The 15,419-nt window shown below is 39.1% G+C and overlaps 1 protein-coding gene across 2 annotated transcripts in view; it reads right to left on the bottom strand.

Moving 5' to 3' along the window:
- Window positions 1-10,136: 10,136 nt before the first annotated feature.
- PRRG1 (proline rich and Gla domain 1) overlaps window positions 10,137-15,419 on the bottom strand; it is a 37,601-nt gene continuing 32,318 nt past the window's right edge. Inside the window, exons 4-5 of one of the 2 annotated variants that reach the window (XM_026091486.1) lie at window positions 14,224-14,285; window positions 13,869-14,012 (exon numbers count right to left, since the gene is read on the bottom strand). In XM_026091486.1, the coding sequence (XP_025947271.1) occupies window positions 13,970-14,012; window positions 14,224-14,285 (105 nt within the window). In that variant the 3' untranslated portion in view covers window positions 13,869-13,969. Of the gene's footprint in view, window positions 14,286-15,419 lie in introns of both variants that reach the window. The other variant, XM_026091485.1, reaches the window with a different exon arrangement.

Here is a 15,419-nt window from a genome sequence, read left to right as displayed (position 1 = left end):
GCACTATTCAAATAACACAATTGGCTGAATTGGCTTAATATTAGGGGAATTTGCAAATCACTTAGAGCTTTTGCAATCAATTTCTCGACAATTTCCTTTCCCTGAATTTAACAATCTGAATTTAACTGTTTTCCTGAATACCTTTGTTTAATTTTCACGTGACATTATTTCTTGCTTGGAATGTTTACCTATTATACCATAAAGTTAGTAATTTCAGCTGAGACAGATTGGCAGAGTTAAGCTCAATGGGAGCCTGACCCCAGGTTCCATAACCAATAGATGAGATAATAGAAGTTTATTACTTTTCAGAAGGAAGGACAAAACTAAATATTAACAGACAGATTGACTTTCCTGTGGGGTCACTGTTCATTAAATTTCCCACTGGTTTTACAATCTGAACCACCACAGTAATTTAGTTTTTAGTGCAAGTCTTTACAGTGAGAAGATTGTTTCTTTATTACCTTGCGACCATTCTTCATTTTAATGGCATTTCTCAAGCTTCTCATCTTAAAACTAGTGAACATTATAAAAAATGAGAACTGTGCCTTCTCTGGCCTGAACACAAACAAAACAAGTTGCTTCCATCCTTCTCTTTTAAAATCCAGCAGGCACTGATTTGTGCCAGGCAGATAACTGGTGCCTAACAGAGACAGCTTGGTAAGGATGAAAAACTGCTCCACAGAAGTTAATGGCAGAATTATAGGAATTATCTGTGAAGCTCTGATTCTAAAGCAGAAGTCTTTGGAGAGACTGTAGGAAAATGTGTACTGAACATGTGCTGGCAGTCAGAGGAGTCAGGACTTGGTAGTGGGGGCAGTAATTGAACTTTGGGTTCTGCCTCTCAGGAGGAGATGCCAGAGAGGGGTTCTGCTGCTGGAAGTGTGCACAGAAACCCCTGGGCAATCATAGTGCTGAAGCTGGACCAGAAACTAGTGGCTTAACCTTGACATCTATTGACTGCTTTTCTCTTTCTCCCCTAGTATGTCAATAAATGGAATTTGAACAGATACTGTTCCAGAAGGTCGTTCAGAGGATGGTTGTGGGAAAGGGGACAAGTAGAAAACAGTAAGGAACTGTGCAGAAACTCCCTAGAAAAGATTCCACCACCAAAGAAGATGTTTTTTATTTCTTACTAGATAGACTAGATAGACATGCTGTAACATTTATAACCTTGAAACAAAAATTAAAAAAAAATGCATTTATTGCCCTAAGGACAGCAGCTTATGGACCCTTCTTTGAGGTCACAGGATATTCAGAAATGCAAGGGCTACAATTTAGAATGTTTTAAAGAGTAGTTAGGATAACTCTTACTTTACATCACTGATTTCCTAAGGAAAACATCTTTTCTGCACATACTACATGATTTGCAGTAATCTATTTGCTTCCTATTTTGATAACACAGGACTCAGCTTCTAGATTTTACATTATTTGGATGGAAGATTGAACAAATCCTTTATTTCAAGCCAGCATCCTGCCAATAGATCATGACCCTTTAACTCTTTTCCTATCATTGACTGATAGTGGAGCAATACTACTTGGCCAACTTCCTTCTTGTCTGCACCAAAAATAAAAGGTGATACAATACAAAACAATAGACAGGCTAGAAGGGGGCACACCTCCATGGAATCAGTGTTCTATAATGTAAAGATGCTTTTTAGAGCCCTTAAAGCAGCAGACTGTAACAGCTAAAGATGCATAAACCAACAAATGTTTGAGAGAACTTTGCAGCTGAACAACAGTGGGGGACAGAGGGTGAGCCACAGTGGCTGTTCCTAACATTAACAGCTACAACTACTTTGCTTTTCTAAATCCAGATTTATTGTTTGGGGCCATCACCAAAATGTTCTTTGTTTTTCCACTATGAAACAGATGGCATAAATGTGCCCTGCAATTTTATTACTAGGTTATAATTTCATCACGTCATGCTCAAACCAATAGGTTCATTCACTCTACAATAAAACCTTCATTCTGCTGAGCTGCCTATGGATGCATTGAATAAAATGGCAATTTAAAAAGTTTCAAGTTGCTAAATCAATATTCCATTATTTGTCTCACATTGGTTTTATTAGTGACAGAAATGAAGCTCAACAACAGATAAAAGCTTGAAATGGTTACTTGGAAATATGCAAAGAGAATGGACTCATGAACAACCACTGCATTTTTAATCTTTCACTACGTTTCTTAATAGAAGCCTAATACATCTTTTCCAACACAATTAAATTAGACAAACTTGCTGAACTCTATTATTTGCGAGGTTAGTCAAACTATCAGCTGAAGCAATCTTTCTCAAGGTTATACACAAGTGAAGGAAAACTTATTATAAATTTACCTTGACATAGGCTAGAATAAAAAAAGAAAGCCTAATCTAGGAAGAGAGATTCTGAAGAACTGTTTGGTTCAAGAGGAACATGTCTAAATGGAAAATACCTGAAATGAAGCAAGTTACAGCTCTCCTCAGTTCTTTAGCAGTGCTTTTCAACCACAGCAAGAGTCAACTGTTCCACCCATTTAATCATTCAAGGCAGGTATAGTAATTTGCTACTCTACCTCAGAGGTATTCTCATAGCGAAGGCAGAGAAGAGTTGATACCTGGATATTCAAACATACATAGAAATATGACTTTAACCACTCATTTCATTTCTTAAGTTGAAATACAGTAGGCCAAACTTTATTGGTGTTACAATCAGATTCCAAGCAGAGATAGCCTTACACACACCACCAAAGGAGCAGAAAGGTGATTTAAAAAATCCTAAGGAATTAAAAGGTCTATCAGGTTAGACAACTGCTACAAGTTTGCTGGGACAACCTCACTGTTCTTGCACACCTCCCTCCACACTGTTGCTACAAGCCAAGGAGCTTCTGGTTGACACTTCCTTGAAGATGACTCTTCCACACAGATATCACAAGCATCTAAACCGGCTGATGCAGTTTAGTGAACCAGTCAATGGATACCCTTGGGTATTGCACTTGAGTTAGTACTGTGTGGCTGGTCCAGTATCCCCATTTTGAAGATCTCCCCACTGTAGGGTTTCCTACGTACCTTGAAATCAATCTTAGCACAAAGACAGCCCAAACCAAAGCAGAGAAGCATGTCTTAACTTGATCCTAATATGGACAATAAGGGATCAGAGATATGTGTACATGAGCAAAAACAAGTGATTTGGAGGACTTCTAGCACTCTTGTACTCCTATTAGTATAATTGCTTTAGTTGACCTTCAGACTTCTAACAGCCTCTTCCTTTCCTTTTTGTCTCTTTTTTTAAAAGAAAAAGACCAGCCTGTTATTTAATTGTATCACTTTCTTTAGATTTGGCATTAAAGGAGACCTTTTAACATTTCTGAGTGCCCTTCCAATAATTAGGCTTGCAAAAAACACCCTGTAGCATTCTATTAAAATAAGTTCACTTACCTGCCAGCAGTTTAAATAGCTAAGTGAAGCAAAAAACTTACATTAGGCACTGGACAGTGATGGTAGGAACATTCCAAAAGCACCCACAAATAATTTCTTTACCGTCCCCTCAGAGCCTTGTTAAAAATGCAGCTTTTACAACATGCCCCCAAGATATTAAAATTAAGACTGTATGAGTCTGAGAGGGAGAAAGCAAACTCCATGGATCTGGAAACCTTTTGACTCTCACCCCACCTATTTTGCAGTGAAAATCCAGCTAAAATGTTGCTAACTGTAGTTGCAGAGGTATGGCACAAGGAGACAGTGATCTCTCAAGTGTGTAGGTCCAAGGCAACTTAGGATTTTATAAAGCAGAAATAATACCTCAGGCCAACTGGCAGCCTACACAGATCTCACAGGCCTGAGATTACATGTCTCACTCACAGACTGAGCAGTTCTTTCCATATTATCTTTGCTCACACACTGCACATTTCAATAGTCTAGTGCTGAGGCAGAAAAGCCTTTAAACAGTGACAGCATCCATTGCTAAAAGGCGTAACTTTCTGGTCGTGGCAGGGGCATGCACTACAGCAGCCCGCACTGCAGGACCACATTGTCTTGATGAGCTCTCCTGCTCAACGGTGGACACCGTCCTTCTGTAGGAGAAAATGACCACATCTTTGCCACGTTCTCTGCATCACCCTGCAATGCCTCCATCTCATCTGTGCTGAATGTTAACCTGCCTCAAGGAGGAGACTAAGAATGCAGTTTACACATTTAATGTTGCTCTTAGAGAAGCATTTTCAACAGAATGGCACAAAATTGTTATACTTTGGTGTAGGAAGTACCAGTGAATTAAGATGGTTTATTAGCTTCATCAAGATAAATATATTTTTACAAAGCAATCCAGAAATCTCTGGACAAATGAGCAACACTAGATGATCTTTTTTTTCAGCCAAGTTGCTAGGAGACATCACTTTAGTCAATCATATAGCCATCAACTACTCCTGCTCAGGAAATTTTTAAATGAACTGTTTTACACTGAAAAGTAATTCAGCGAAGCTAAAATTGCTCACAGGACTATGCCAGCTTTGATAAAAACAAGCAACAAAATCTTCACTGGCAAAGACTTTCCAGGTTCCAGATGGAATTTGTGATCCAAAACTGTAACAGGCACGTTGGTGCCACCAGCATACAAAAGACCAAGAGGATTAGCTCAAACCTACACTTGCCTTAGCCAAAAACTACTGGTCTGCTTTCCAGCAAGCTGTAAGAAGCTAATTAAGCAGTCTATATTCTATAGGCTATAGTAAGTCTATAGTAGGTAGGTTTAAATTCACTACACACAGATATCTGCATGTAGTGTAGGAAATTCCAAGGGATTTTGCAATTTGAAAAATTTGAAAACTACTGGCCTTATCTAATGTGCAGAGCATCCACCAGCAATGAAGGAGACCAAAATTCAAATCCTTGCTCCAGGGATGTGGGTGAATGGCAAGTTTCACAGAGCCAAGCTGCCAATGTGAAAAGGCTGAAAGGTAATGATGCTATAGCACAAATGAGTAAGAGAAACTGAGCTACAAATAACATTTTATAAGGCTGAAAAAATTAAGGAAGAACATAATATTAGAAAATATTTCTAAACCTACTTTTCTTCTAAAGAATCTGCACACTGAAAATATCAGCTTTTATATACTTTGATGTAAGAGCATCTGCAAGATTTTGGGGGGGGGGGAACAGAACAAGGAAGGATCATTTTTCAAAAGTGTTTTTAAATAAAATGCAAAAATCAGCAAGTTAGGAGAAAAAAATAACAACAATGGAAAAACTAAGCAGCTAGCTTTTTACCATTACTAGGTATATCTCATTAAACGTGTTAGACATTCTTTCATTTTGCAGAAGTTTTAAATTATTAAAAACTATCTGGACAAAAAAGTTATGCAGATATTAAAAACAATTCCTACAGCCAGTAACTGTATTCCTCGCACTGCTTCAGCTGCTTTGTTCCAGTCCGACTGCATGAAGCCATTCTGAAGGGCACCAGTGGCAGTATGTTGGGCACTCTAACGCTTTCACAGCCAGGCTGCGGGGACATGTTGGGGACAGGAGAACTTAATGCTGTATTTCAGGTGAGCCCCTCTGGAAAGGTGATTTACAGGAGACCATTATGAGCGTGTACGCGTTGCAGCCACGGTTTGTTCTCAACTGTCCCTGTGCCCACACCTCAACCACCCTAAATTTTTGGTGAGCACCCACATGCTCACCAGAGCACAGAACCTTAAACTTTACAGTATGTTTACTACAGGCGAAACCCACAGCAACACTAACATACAATTTACTGGACTGTACTTATTGTCAAGATGACTAGCCTTCTCCCCAGCCCACAGATCCCACTAGCCCAGCAGACTGCAGCCCACACACCACAAACAACGCCGCCGCAGATTTCTGGTTCTGTGTCAAACCCTCTCAAATTCAGCAAGACTTCTCAGAGCAGCAGAAGTGCAGAGTAGCAGATTTCATTATAGGTTTGGGGTCAGCATCTTTTTGCATGGAAAGCAGCCGTTTTTATTTTAAAGTTGACATTTACCTTCAACCTTTTCCATTTGGCAGGTGCTTTCGCAATGGAATTTGCTTACTACTGCCTACTCCAATAGCAAATGAATATGTATGTGTGCCCTGCCTTTATTATACTTTTACTAGCACTCTTAAATTCGTAGTTCTTGGTTTGGAAACAATCCAAAATGTGATTTCACATGGCTGTTCAATGAAAGAAGTACATTTAGAGACAGCGATCTAATGTTCAAAAATACAAGCTCACAAGACTGTCGGTGAAAAAGGGATACAGATATATATACAGAGATATAAATATCACTACTGGGGAAGACAGCAGACATTGGAGTGAAAATTACTTCTGAAGACAGTTTAGGGGTGCAAGCAGAGCAAAATTTTTGAGCTGAAGTCACACCATGCTTTGTTCCAACAATACCACTTTTCACAGAAAGTTTTGGTAAGAAATGCTCTCTGCTGTGGTGTAATCTTGGAAATGATCCATATGTGGTGGCTGCTTTAACATTAGAAGTTAAAAAGCTGCAAAAGTGTGTAAAGTATGCAAAAATGTGTAAACCAGACTGACGTCTGTATCTGGTCCCCAAGTGCATGCATTCAGCCCCTCATTTGTTTCTGTCCAACACTAAAGTACTGCATGTGTGTGACCAAGCCAGCAAAGTAAGTCAGTCAGCTTCACCTCCACCCCTGGAAAAGTGATGGAGCAGCTCATCCTGGATGTCATCTCTAAGCACATGGAGGATAAGATGGTGATCAGGAGCAGTCAGCATGGATTCACCTAGGGGAAACCATGCCTAACCAACCTGATAGCCTTCTACAATGGGATGACTGGCTGGGTAGATGAGGGGAGAGCAGTGCATGTTGTCTACCTTGACTTCAGCAAGGCTTTTGACACTGTCTCCCATAACATCCTCATAGACAAGCTCAGGAAGTGTGGGCTAGATGAGTGGACAGTGAGGCGGATTGAGAACTGGCTGAATGGCAGAGCTCAGAGGGTTGTGATCAGCGGTGCAGAGTCTAGTTGGAGGCCTGTAGCTAGCGGTGTCCCCCAGGAGTCAGTACTGGGTCCAGTCTTGTTCAACTTCTTCAACAATGACCTGGATGAAGGGACAGAGTGCACCCTCAGCAAGTTTGCTGACGATACAAAACTGGGAGGAGTGGCTGAGACACCAGAAGGCTGTGCTGCCATTCAAAGGGAACTGGACAGGCTGGAGAGCTGGGCGGAGAGGAACCTCATGAGGTTCAACAAAGTCAAGTGCAGGGTCCTGCACCTAGGGAGGAACAACCCCAGGCACCAGTACAGGTTGGGGGGTGACCTGCTGGAAAGCAGCTCTGTGGAGAAGGACCTGGGAGTGCTGGTGGACACCAAGTTAAGCATGAGGCAGCAATGTGCCCTTGTGGCCAAGAAGGCCAATGGTATCCTGGGGTGCATGAGGAAGAGTGTTGCCAGCAGGTGGAGGGAGGTGATTCTCCTCCTCTACTCAGCCCTGGTGAGGCCACATCTGGAGTACTGCGTCCAGTTCTGGGCTCCCCAGGGCAAGAGGGATGTGGCACTACTGGAGCAAGTCCAGCGAAGGGCTACAAAGATGATTAGGGGACTGGAACATCTCTCCTATGAGGAAAGACTGAGAGAGCTGGGCCTGTTCAGCCTGGAGAAGAGAAGACTGAGAGGGGAAATCTTATTAATGTATACAAATATCTAAAGGGAGGGTGTCAAGAGGATGGGGCCAGACTCTTTTCAGTGGTGCCGAGCAACAGGACGCGAGGCAACGGGCACAAACTGAAACACAGACACTTCCATCTGAACATGAGGAAAAACTTCTTCACTGTGAGGGTGACAGAGCACTGGAACAGGTTGCCCCGAGAGGTTGTGGAGTCTTGTTCTCTGGAGATATTCAAAAGCTGACTGGACACAATTCTGGGCAACATGCTGTAGGTGACCCTGCTTGAGCAGGGGGGTTGGACTAGATGATCTCTGGTGGCCCCTTCCAACCTCAACCATTCTGTGATTTTGTGAAACTAAGGGGACAAGGAATGGAAGCAGACAAATCCCCTTCCATTTCTGAACTTACATCTAGGAAAAATCCAGGGATGACTTCATGTTACACCATTCCTTTCACTGAGGCTTGAGTCTTACAATGCTTTTTAGTTTGTATTAAACAGTCCTACAATCAGCTGGGGACTCATGGTCCTAAGTCCTCACGTATGCAGAGCTCACAGTTTGCAACCACTGACGAAATAATGGAATCCTTGTGTGCAGCAAAAAGTTTGTTCTTGCACCACTGCCAGTGATAACAGCTCAGTAAGAAAATAAAGGAAAATAAAATTGGGACCCTCTAACATATGGAATTGGTCCAAGGCCTATTCTGTGGGAAAAGACATCCTACACCACAGAAAAGGCCAGGGAGACAATCTGGTACAGATTACTTCTTATGCAGAGATTTCATTACTAAGAGGCTGCTAAGTAAGTTTTCCGAGTTTCTGTTTCCCTCTTGCTTTAAGCTTCTGAAAACCAATCCTGGGAGTCAGGCAGGAATGTATGAAGCTTCCAATGGGAGAAAAAAATGGTTGGTCAGGCAAAAGGTTTTGATTCTTGTTTTTTGTTATTTCTAAGACTGAGGAAAACAGCAAAATACACTGATGTGCTTTTGTTGCATGATATACTGAGACAGGACAGGGAAAGAGAACACAAGTGTCCTAATATTAAAGCAAACATTGTTGCAGAGAGCCAAATGTTAAGCAAATGCTGCATACTATATATAATCAACAGAATGTAGGCAAGGCCTTTTTTGCACTGACTTGTTACTAGCATTCAACAACCTACTGCCAAATCATAAGTACAATTACTGAGATTAGGCAACTGTTTCTACTGCAAGAGTAAAGTGTATCCAACTTTTTGGCAGAGCTCAAAGTTCAATTACCCTGCAGCAAATCAATCAAATACATCTGCAGCAAGCAATGAAATAGTACAGATGTCATCTCACTGCTTTCAGATGAAGATGATTTTTCTTTTTAAAAATTTATAAGTAGCATGAGGAAATATTTACAATGTTCACATTATACAGAAGATAAAATGGAATCTATCAGTGTGATTTAGAACTGCAGAAAATAGTGTTCGGGGTATATGAAGCAATAAATAATGTACATTCATTACTAGTAATCTATTATGATTATTCTTTATAGGCACTGAGATCCATGATACCAGTTTAACATTATATCCTCTTCTGTTTCAGTAGTTAAGTTCGGCATGCAGAGGCAATCATGCACTGAATCATTTGCAAACTCAACAGCCAAACCTAATTTATACATGTTCAGGACAACGTATATTCATTGTGAATGTCACTTAACTAGAAACAGAATGCTCTGTTCTAATGACATTGTTCCGAACTATGCAAATAAAAGCCTACCAGGGGAAGTGTTTAATATATACATGACAACAAGCCAATTACTTGGAAAATTACATGTTGTTTCAAGTGACTCTTTATGCACTTTTGTTATGACCAGTATAAAATTGCATTTGTGTTCATGAAATTCTGAAATATGTACCTTCTATCACACTTTTTAATAAGACTTCCTATGGATTCCAGGCATATGGTAATTTAGCGTAAAAAATACCAGGGACATTCTAGCCTATTTAGCAGCAGCCAAACAAGAAACGATGTCACAAATTTTCTCGTTCGTAACAGGTATCTTTAGTTTCCAACAAGTGTCTATATAATTACAAGATTTTTTGTTTGTTATTGTTTGCTTTGTTCACAGAGCTGAAGCAGAACTGGGCGGTGATCTTCTATAAAATGGCTGAAGTCAACTTTGAAATTACATCCTCTGACTTGTTTTGTAATTATTTTCTACAATGCATTGTTGCATTTTGTTGTAATAAAGAGTAATTTCTGCTTTCCCACTACCTACGACTGTTATTTAGCTGTGGTTACTGCAAATGCATTTATTTTTACATGGCAAATAACCCAATTCAAAAATCTGATTAAAGTGAGACCAAGTTTTGAGAGAATACCACGTTGACTTGAAAACAAAATTAAATTTATATTTTAATATATCAAAAGAGAACAATTCACTGCCACTGATAAGGTACATATATCAATGAAAATTAAAACAGCAGCTCTTAAATATACTAGAAGTTAGTTCTCACTGCAGTTGCATAGAATTCATATTTTGAAGCATTAAAGGCATTTAAAAAAAAACTTTATTTAGCATATCCAAAAACAAATGTTACAAAAAAATTTCTTCTATAAACATAGGCAAGAATGTTTAAATATGATAATTTAATGTAAACCAAAACCCTTTAAAATATGCAATACTGTAATCAGAGGTTATTTACATCCAGTGAAGTCAGAACAACCTCCACGGATATTAAACATCATCTAAGCAGTTAATTTCCATAATTTCTTAAACAATGACACCTCTATTTAACTCAGTTGTTAGTAAGTAAATCGTCTTAGTCCTAACACAAGATGAAACTCAGTCATATTTGAAAATGGAAAAGGCAGTATCCTGACTACTCACTTCACCAGCAAAGCCAGTACTGCTTTCAGACTTGTAGAACATTCAGAGGTGAAAATAAGTTTATAATATTTACTGCATGACAATGCAATTACAGGCTAATAAAAATCAGGGAGTGCTCTGGAAAAAAAATGCTGCATAAAAAACCCAGTGTAAAAGAAGTTTTATTTTCCAATCAGATCAGAAAAGCCAGCTACAAGATTAAAAAGTTATTTTCCCACTCTTAACAAAAAAATATTTTGTAATTTGACAGTATTTCAACAGGGAGAAAGCTACTCATGGAAATATATTTCGATAACTGCCCCACGCAAAAGTTTAATTATGAAAGTATATTCACCAAGACTTTAGTTTATTGACCAAAATTGCTTATGCACATGGATGGGGGAAAAAGCATGGCCCAATAAATGGTAGTCACAAATCATTTTAGATTTTTTTTTTTAAAGGACAAGCATTTTTTTTGTATTGCAAGCAGAAATAACTACAGGATACAGCAACATATTCAACTTAGAAACCAGAAACATAAGGCGGCTGAAATGGCTAACGGAATATAGAACATTAACATTTGTCACTGCTGGCTCATTTCCAAACCAGACTGCCCATGCTCAGGGGTTGAGAGCTGCTGAATGACCTAATATGAAACGGATGATCTCCATGCATTTCCTACAGGAAAGTCTCATACCCAAACAAAAAAAGTTACCGCTGGAACTGCCAGCTGTGCTGGCACGCATGGGAGATGCCAGTATGGCATGGAGATGGAACTATGAGCTCTATTTGAGGTGGTTCCTGCATGTTGAGATGAGGCACTTGGTTTTGGTAATGCCTGGCCAGAGGCAGTATATTAACTGTTGCTCAGTACAAAAGGAGATTTAACTTCTACCACTGGCAATTTAAGGACTTTCCACAAGAGCTAAAACCACTTCAAAAGAAAAGGTCAGACAGTCCAAAGACAAGACCCTGGCAATTCTTACTGCAATTGTCCAAAATATATTGTACTTATCTGCCCAATATTTATTACTACAAATACTACATGTAAATAAGTATTTTTTTTTTTTTTTGGACAACAGATGGGTCTGGAGTTCATCCGTTAGCTCTCACTTTGCTGTAGTTACTGAAGATCCCCAGTAGACAACTTAGGCAACCTGCTCTTCACCAAGAATGATAATGAAATCAATCACAGGATCCTTCTTTCATTTGTGAGTACACTGTATCAAATTTTTACAGAGGTGTGCATATACACTCACTCAAGTATGCCCATATATTTGTTTGCAGCAGTTTTCTGTAAAATTCCTTAGGGAAGAGACAGGCCAACCCCCAGCAGACACAAGGGCACATATCAGAAATGAATGACATATCAGAAATGCATGATATTAAAGGCAACATCAAATGGATGACATTGGTCTTCTATTTGAGGTCTTTGGAACTGGATGCAGTTTGGTTTTCTGTCACTTTAAGAAAGCCAATTTAACACTGTAGTTCTTCAGGGCTAAATATACTTCAGTTAGCGTTAATTGATTAGTAGAACACAGACAATACTAAAGCTAATGCCATACGATCTGGGTGTGGGAAGAAAGAGAATCAAAATGAATGTTCACAAGCTAAACTGAGTAGTGAACTCTTGCGTCAAGTATGGAAAAAAGCACTGTCACACTATAGCTTGCACCAGCTTAACTATTACCAGTTTCTAAACCAGTTGGTTGAAATTTTATACCAGTATCTAGTTTAACTTGTGTCAAATCTAACAGAAATCCACACCTCTTCAGCCTCAAAGTCACTCCAAACTTATACTTGGGGGTATGCCTGTATGGCGTCCTTGAGATACAACCTGGTGGGCCCTCACACTTCTGCACTACATCAGGTGGACTCCACAGCTCACATCTGGAGAGAACAGAGCCTGGCTGGCCACACAAATTCTGAAGCCAGCCTCGATTACCATGCTAAGCAGCACTTCTTACTCTGCTTAGCATATGTGAAATCAGTCCATGTGCACCTATAACCTAAAAGCTGCGAAAAAAGGCATCTTTATGCTGTGAATGGAGTATGCTTTAAGAATTCATGTCATTAATAAAAGTACATTATTCTTTGAAATAACGAAAAATGAATGTACTTTTATTTCCTTATAACAAAGTGTTAACTTTGGCAACAGAAGCACCTTGTTGAAATGGATAAGCAATAAAGTTGCTGAAAAAAGGTACTGAAGTCCTCTGCAATGGATTTCCACAGCCATCAATACAAGGTGCACACATGCTATGTGTAAGAATGCAAGAGGCAGGAGAACACCAGGATTTGGGGAAGGGATTTTTATTTCATAGTGTGTGTGGGGGGGAAACACACACACTCCGAATGCTTTCCCTTTTTTTCTTTTAAAAAAGGAAAGCATTACCTTAGGATTCATGTTATGGACAACAGATGAAATCCTGGTCCCAGCGAAGACTATTGTAGCTTTGGTATCCACTTCCAAGTGATTAGGAATTTATCCACTATCTTTATTATTTTATTATTTACTGTTAGTTACAGGTGCATACTAACATATGCACACATCTCATCTCTAGGATTCATGAGTAAAAATAGATAGGCAAACAGAGGAAAAGCAGAACACACAAAAGAGTGTACTGTTAAATTCTCTAACTGCTCTCTTGAATTATTAGCTTCAAAACAGGTCCAGAATTTTGAGTTGTAATGGCAAAAATTTTAGACTACACCTCCTCTATTAGGACTGTGAAATTATTGCTATTAAACCAGCATACTCTGCTGATATCCTCATTTGTACTCAAAGGCATACTGCTCTCAGCCTTCAGACCTAGAATATGGTGCAGCAAGTTACAAAGATCCAAGTGAGAAAAAGAAACCAACCAGACAAGAGAGAATACTACAAAATTAGCCCCTTTAGTGTAAAAACTTTCTGAAACATTGCTTAAGAATTCCCTACTTCAGGCAATTCTGACAGTTTGCAGTAAGAAGGGAAGGGGATTACACAAATCTGTAGGGAATGCAGACAACATTCAGAATAAAATAAGTGACATCCCTCAAAGTGGAGGTACTTTTGAGAAGTATGACAGAGCACCACATTTGTACCTGCACTATGCTCTCGATAGAGATTCCTGATCTTTAAGACCTGTTGTGGGAAGGAAGAAAATATTAAAACAAAACAAAAACCCATACCATAAATGAACCCAAAACAAAAAGAAGTTCATTATACAAGTCCATTAAATTACAGAAATGCGTAATAAGCCAAGATAAAGTGCTACAAAATGATTAGTAGTTTTTTAAAAAAGTCAATAGCGTTCTTCTTGCTTTATTTAATACTGGTGATCACTGGAGATAGTTCAATTGCACTGGCTGAACTGGAATTCACAATGTCTTCATATTGTGGGGGTGGATCTAAGTGTTGCTCAGTTTCACTTCTCATACTGATTTCACCAGTGGCTTCCTCATATGAAGGAGGAGGATCACAGTTTGATAGCCTTGTGGATATTGAGTCTGACCGTCCATCTGTATAGCTCAGGCCTCCTGGAGAGAGCCCACTGACTTCATACATTTCCTCCTGTGGGGAATGAACAATGCTGAGAGGCTGCGGAAGTGGACCTCTGCCGTCAGCCACAGCACCATCACCCATTGCTTCGTGGGCTCCCCTACGCATGTACGCGGACTGTCTACGCATTTTCTTTTTAAACAGGCACCTCCATATGACAAAAATGACAATGAGGATAACAAAAAGGCCAATGATTAATGGAAATGCAAGGTAAAATGAATACCAGTTATGTCCTGTGTTACTTTCTCCCTGAAGTCCATTTTTGTAGACTTTCCAGAACTCCTTCTAGAAGAGCAAGACAGGATAAGTCAGAAACTATAAGACAATTACAAACACACTTTAATCAGGTTGTTTTAAATGAATGAGGAAAAAAAAAATGTACTGATGATCAAAATGAGAACCAGTATGGATAAGCACACAAAATAAATTTCCAAGTTTCCTTTTGATATAGTTACTGATACAAAGAGGTTTTGTTTTTTGTTTTTTTTTAAAACAACTCCTCACTGCCTGCTAGATTTCAGTATCAGCGCTTAATATTTACAAATCTGCAGCAGAGACAGGAATAGGTAAAAAAATATAATCAGCATGCATCTCGGATAACTGTGGAACCAAGGTTTTTCTGTACCACTCAAGGTCAAAAGTTAGATTTCCTTCTTTATTTAATTATTATAATATACTAATAAAATTTGACAGGGAAATACTGTTTTAGAATGATTGAACATTTTGGGAAAGGATAACTGTGTTGTGCTGTCATCTCATATTTCAGATCCCCCCCCCATAAAGCAATAGCTGTCAGCTTACTTTGAGTTGTTTCAAATTCTCTGTAGTTAAAAATAGCTTCAGCTGTACGAGAATATCACACACGCACAGCTTAATATATTCTAGAAAATTGGTAACTCAGCTACAGATAAATGGAACAAAGTGAAAATAGAAACAAGGCAAAACAAAAAGATGAAAGGGGACATTAGTACTTGAAAACACTTTTGGCTATATTACTAATATGCACTGACAGGAGCACAAAGGATCATGTCACCATCCAACTCTCCCTGCAGTGAATGCTATGCAAAACTAGTACAAAGAAAAGCATATCCTGCCTCAAAAAGTAGTCATCCTCACCTGTAATACAAGCTCTCTCCTATCAAATGGATTTCCACTGTGTTTTATAGCAATGTATAATTCAAGAAAAAATAAAACAAAAACCGTGCCAGAAACTCCGAACTCAAACTAAAATGCAAAGATCTGCCTCTTCATATTCATGCCAGCATCTATTTTACATGACACCACATATCTCACATGCAAACATAAAATACTCACCAAGAAAACTGATATGGTCATTGCTTAGTTATCAGAAAGTGTTTTATTCAGGTTGCAGACTGACTGCTTTTTACACACAAGCAAATCAGACCCAAATTTTATTAG

Source organism: Apteryx rowi, unplaced genomic scaffold (genome assembly GCF_003343035.1).
Source record: "Apteryx rowi isolate R43461 unplaced genomic scaffold, aptRow1 scaffold_905, whole genome shotgun sequence".
In the NCBI taxonomy this organism is placed as follows: domain Eukaryota; kingdom Metazoa; phylum Chordata; class Aves; order Apterygiformes; family Apterygidae; genus Apteryx; species Apteryx rowi.
Note: the sequence above shows the minus strand (reverse complement) of the source record. Positions and strands in the feature narration are given on the sequence as shown.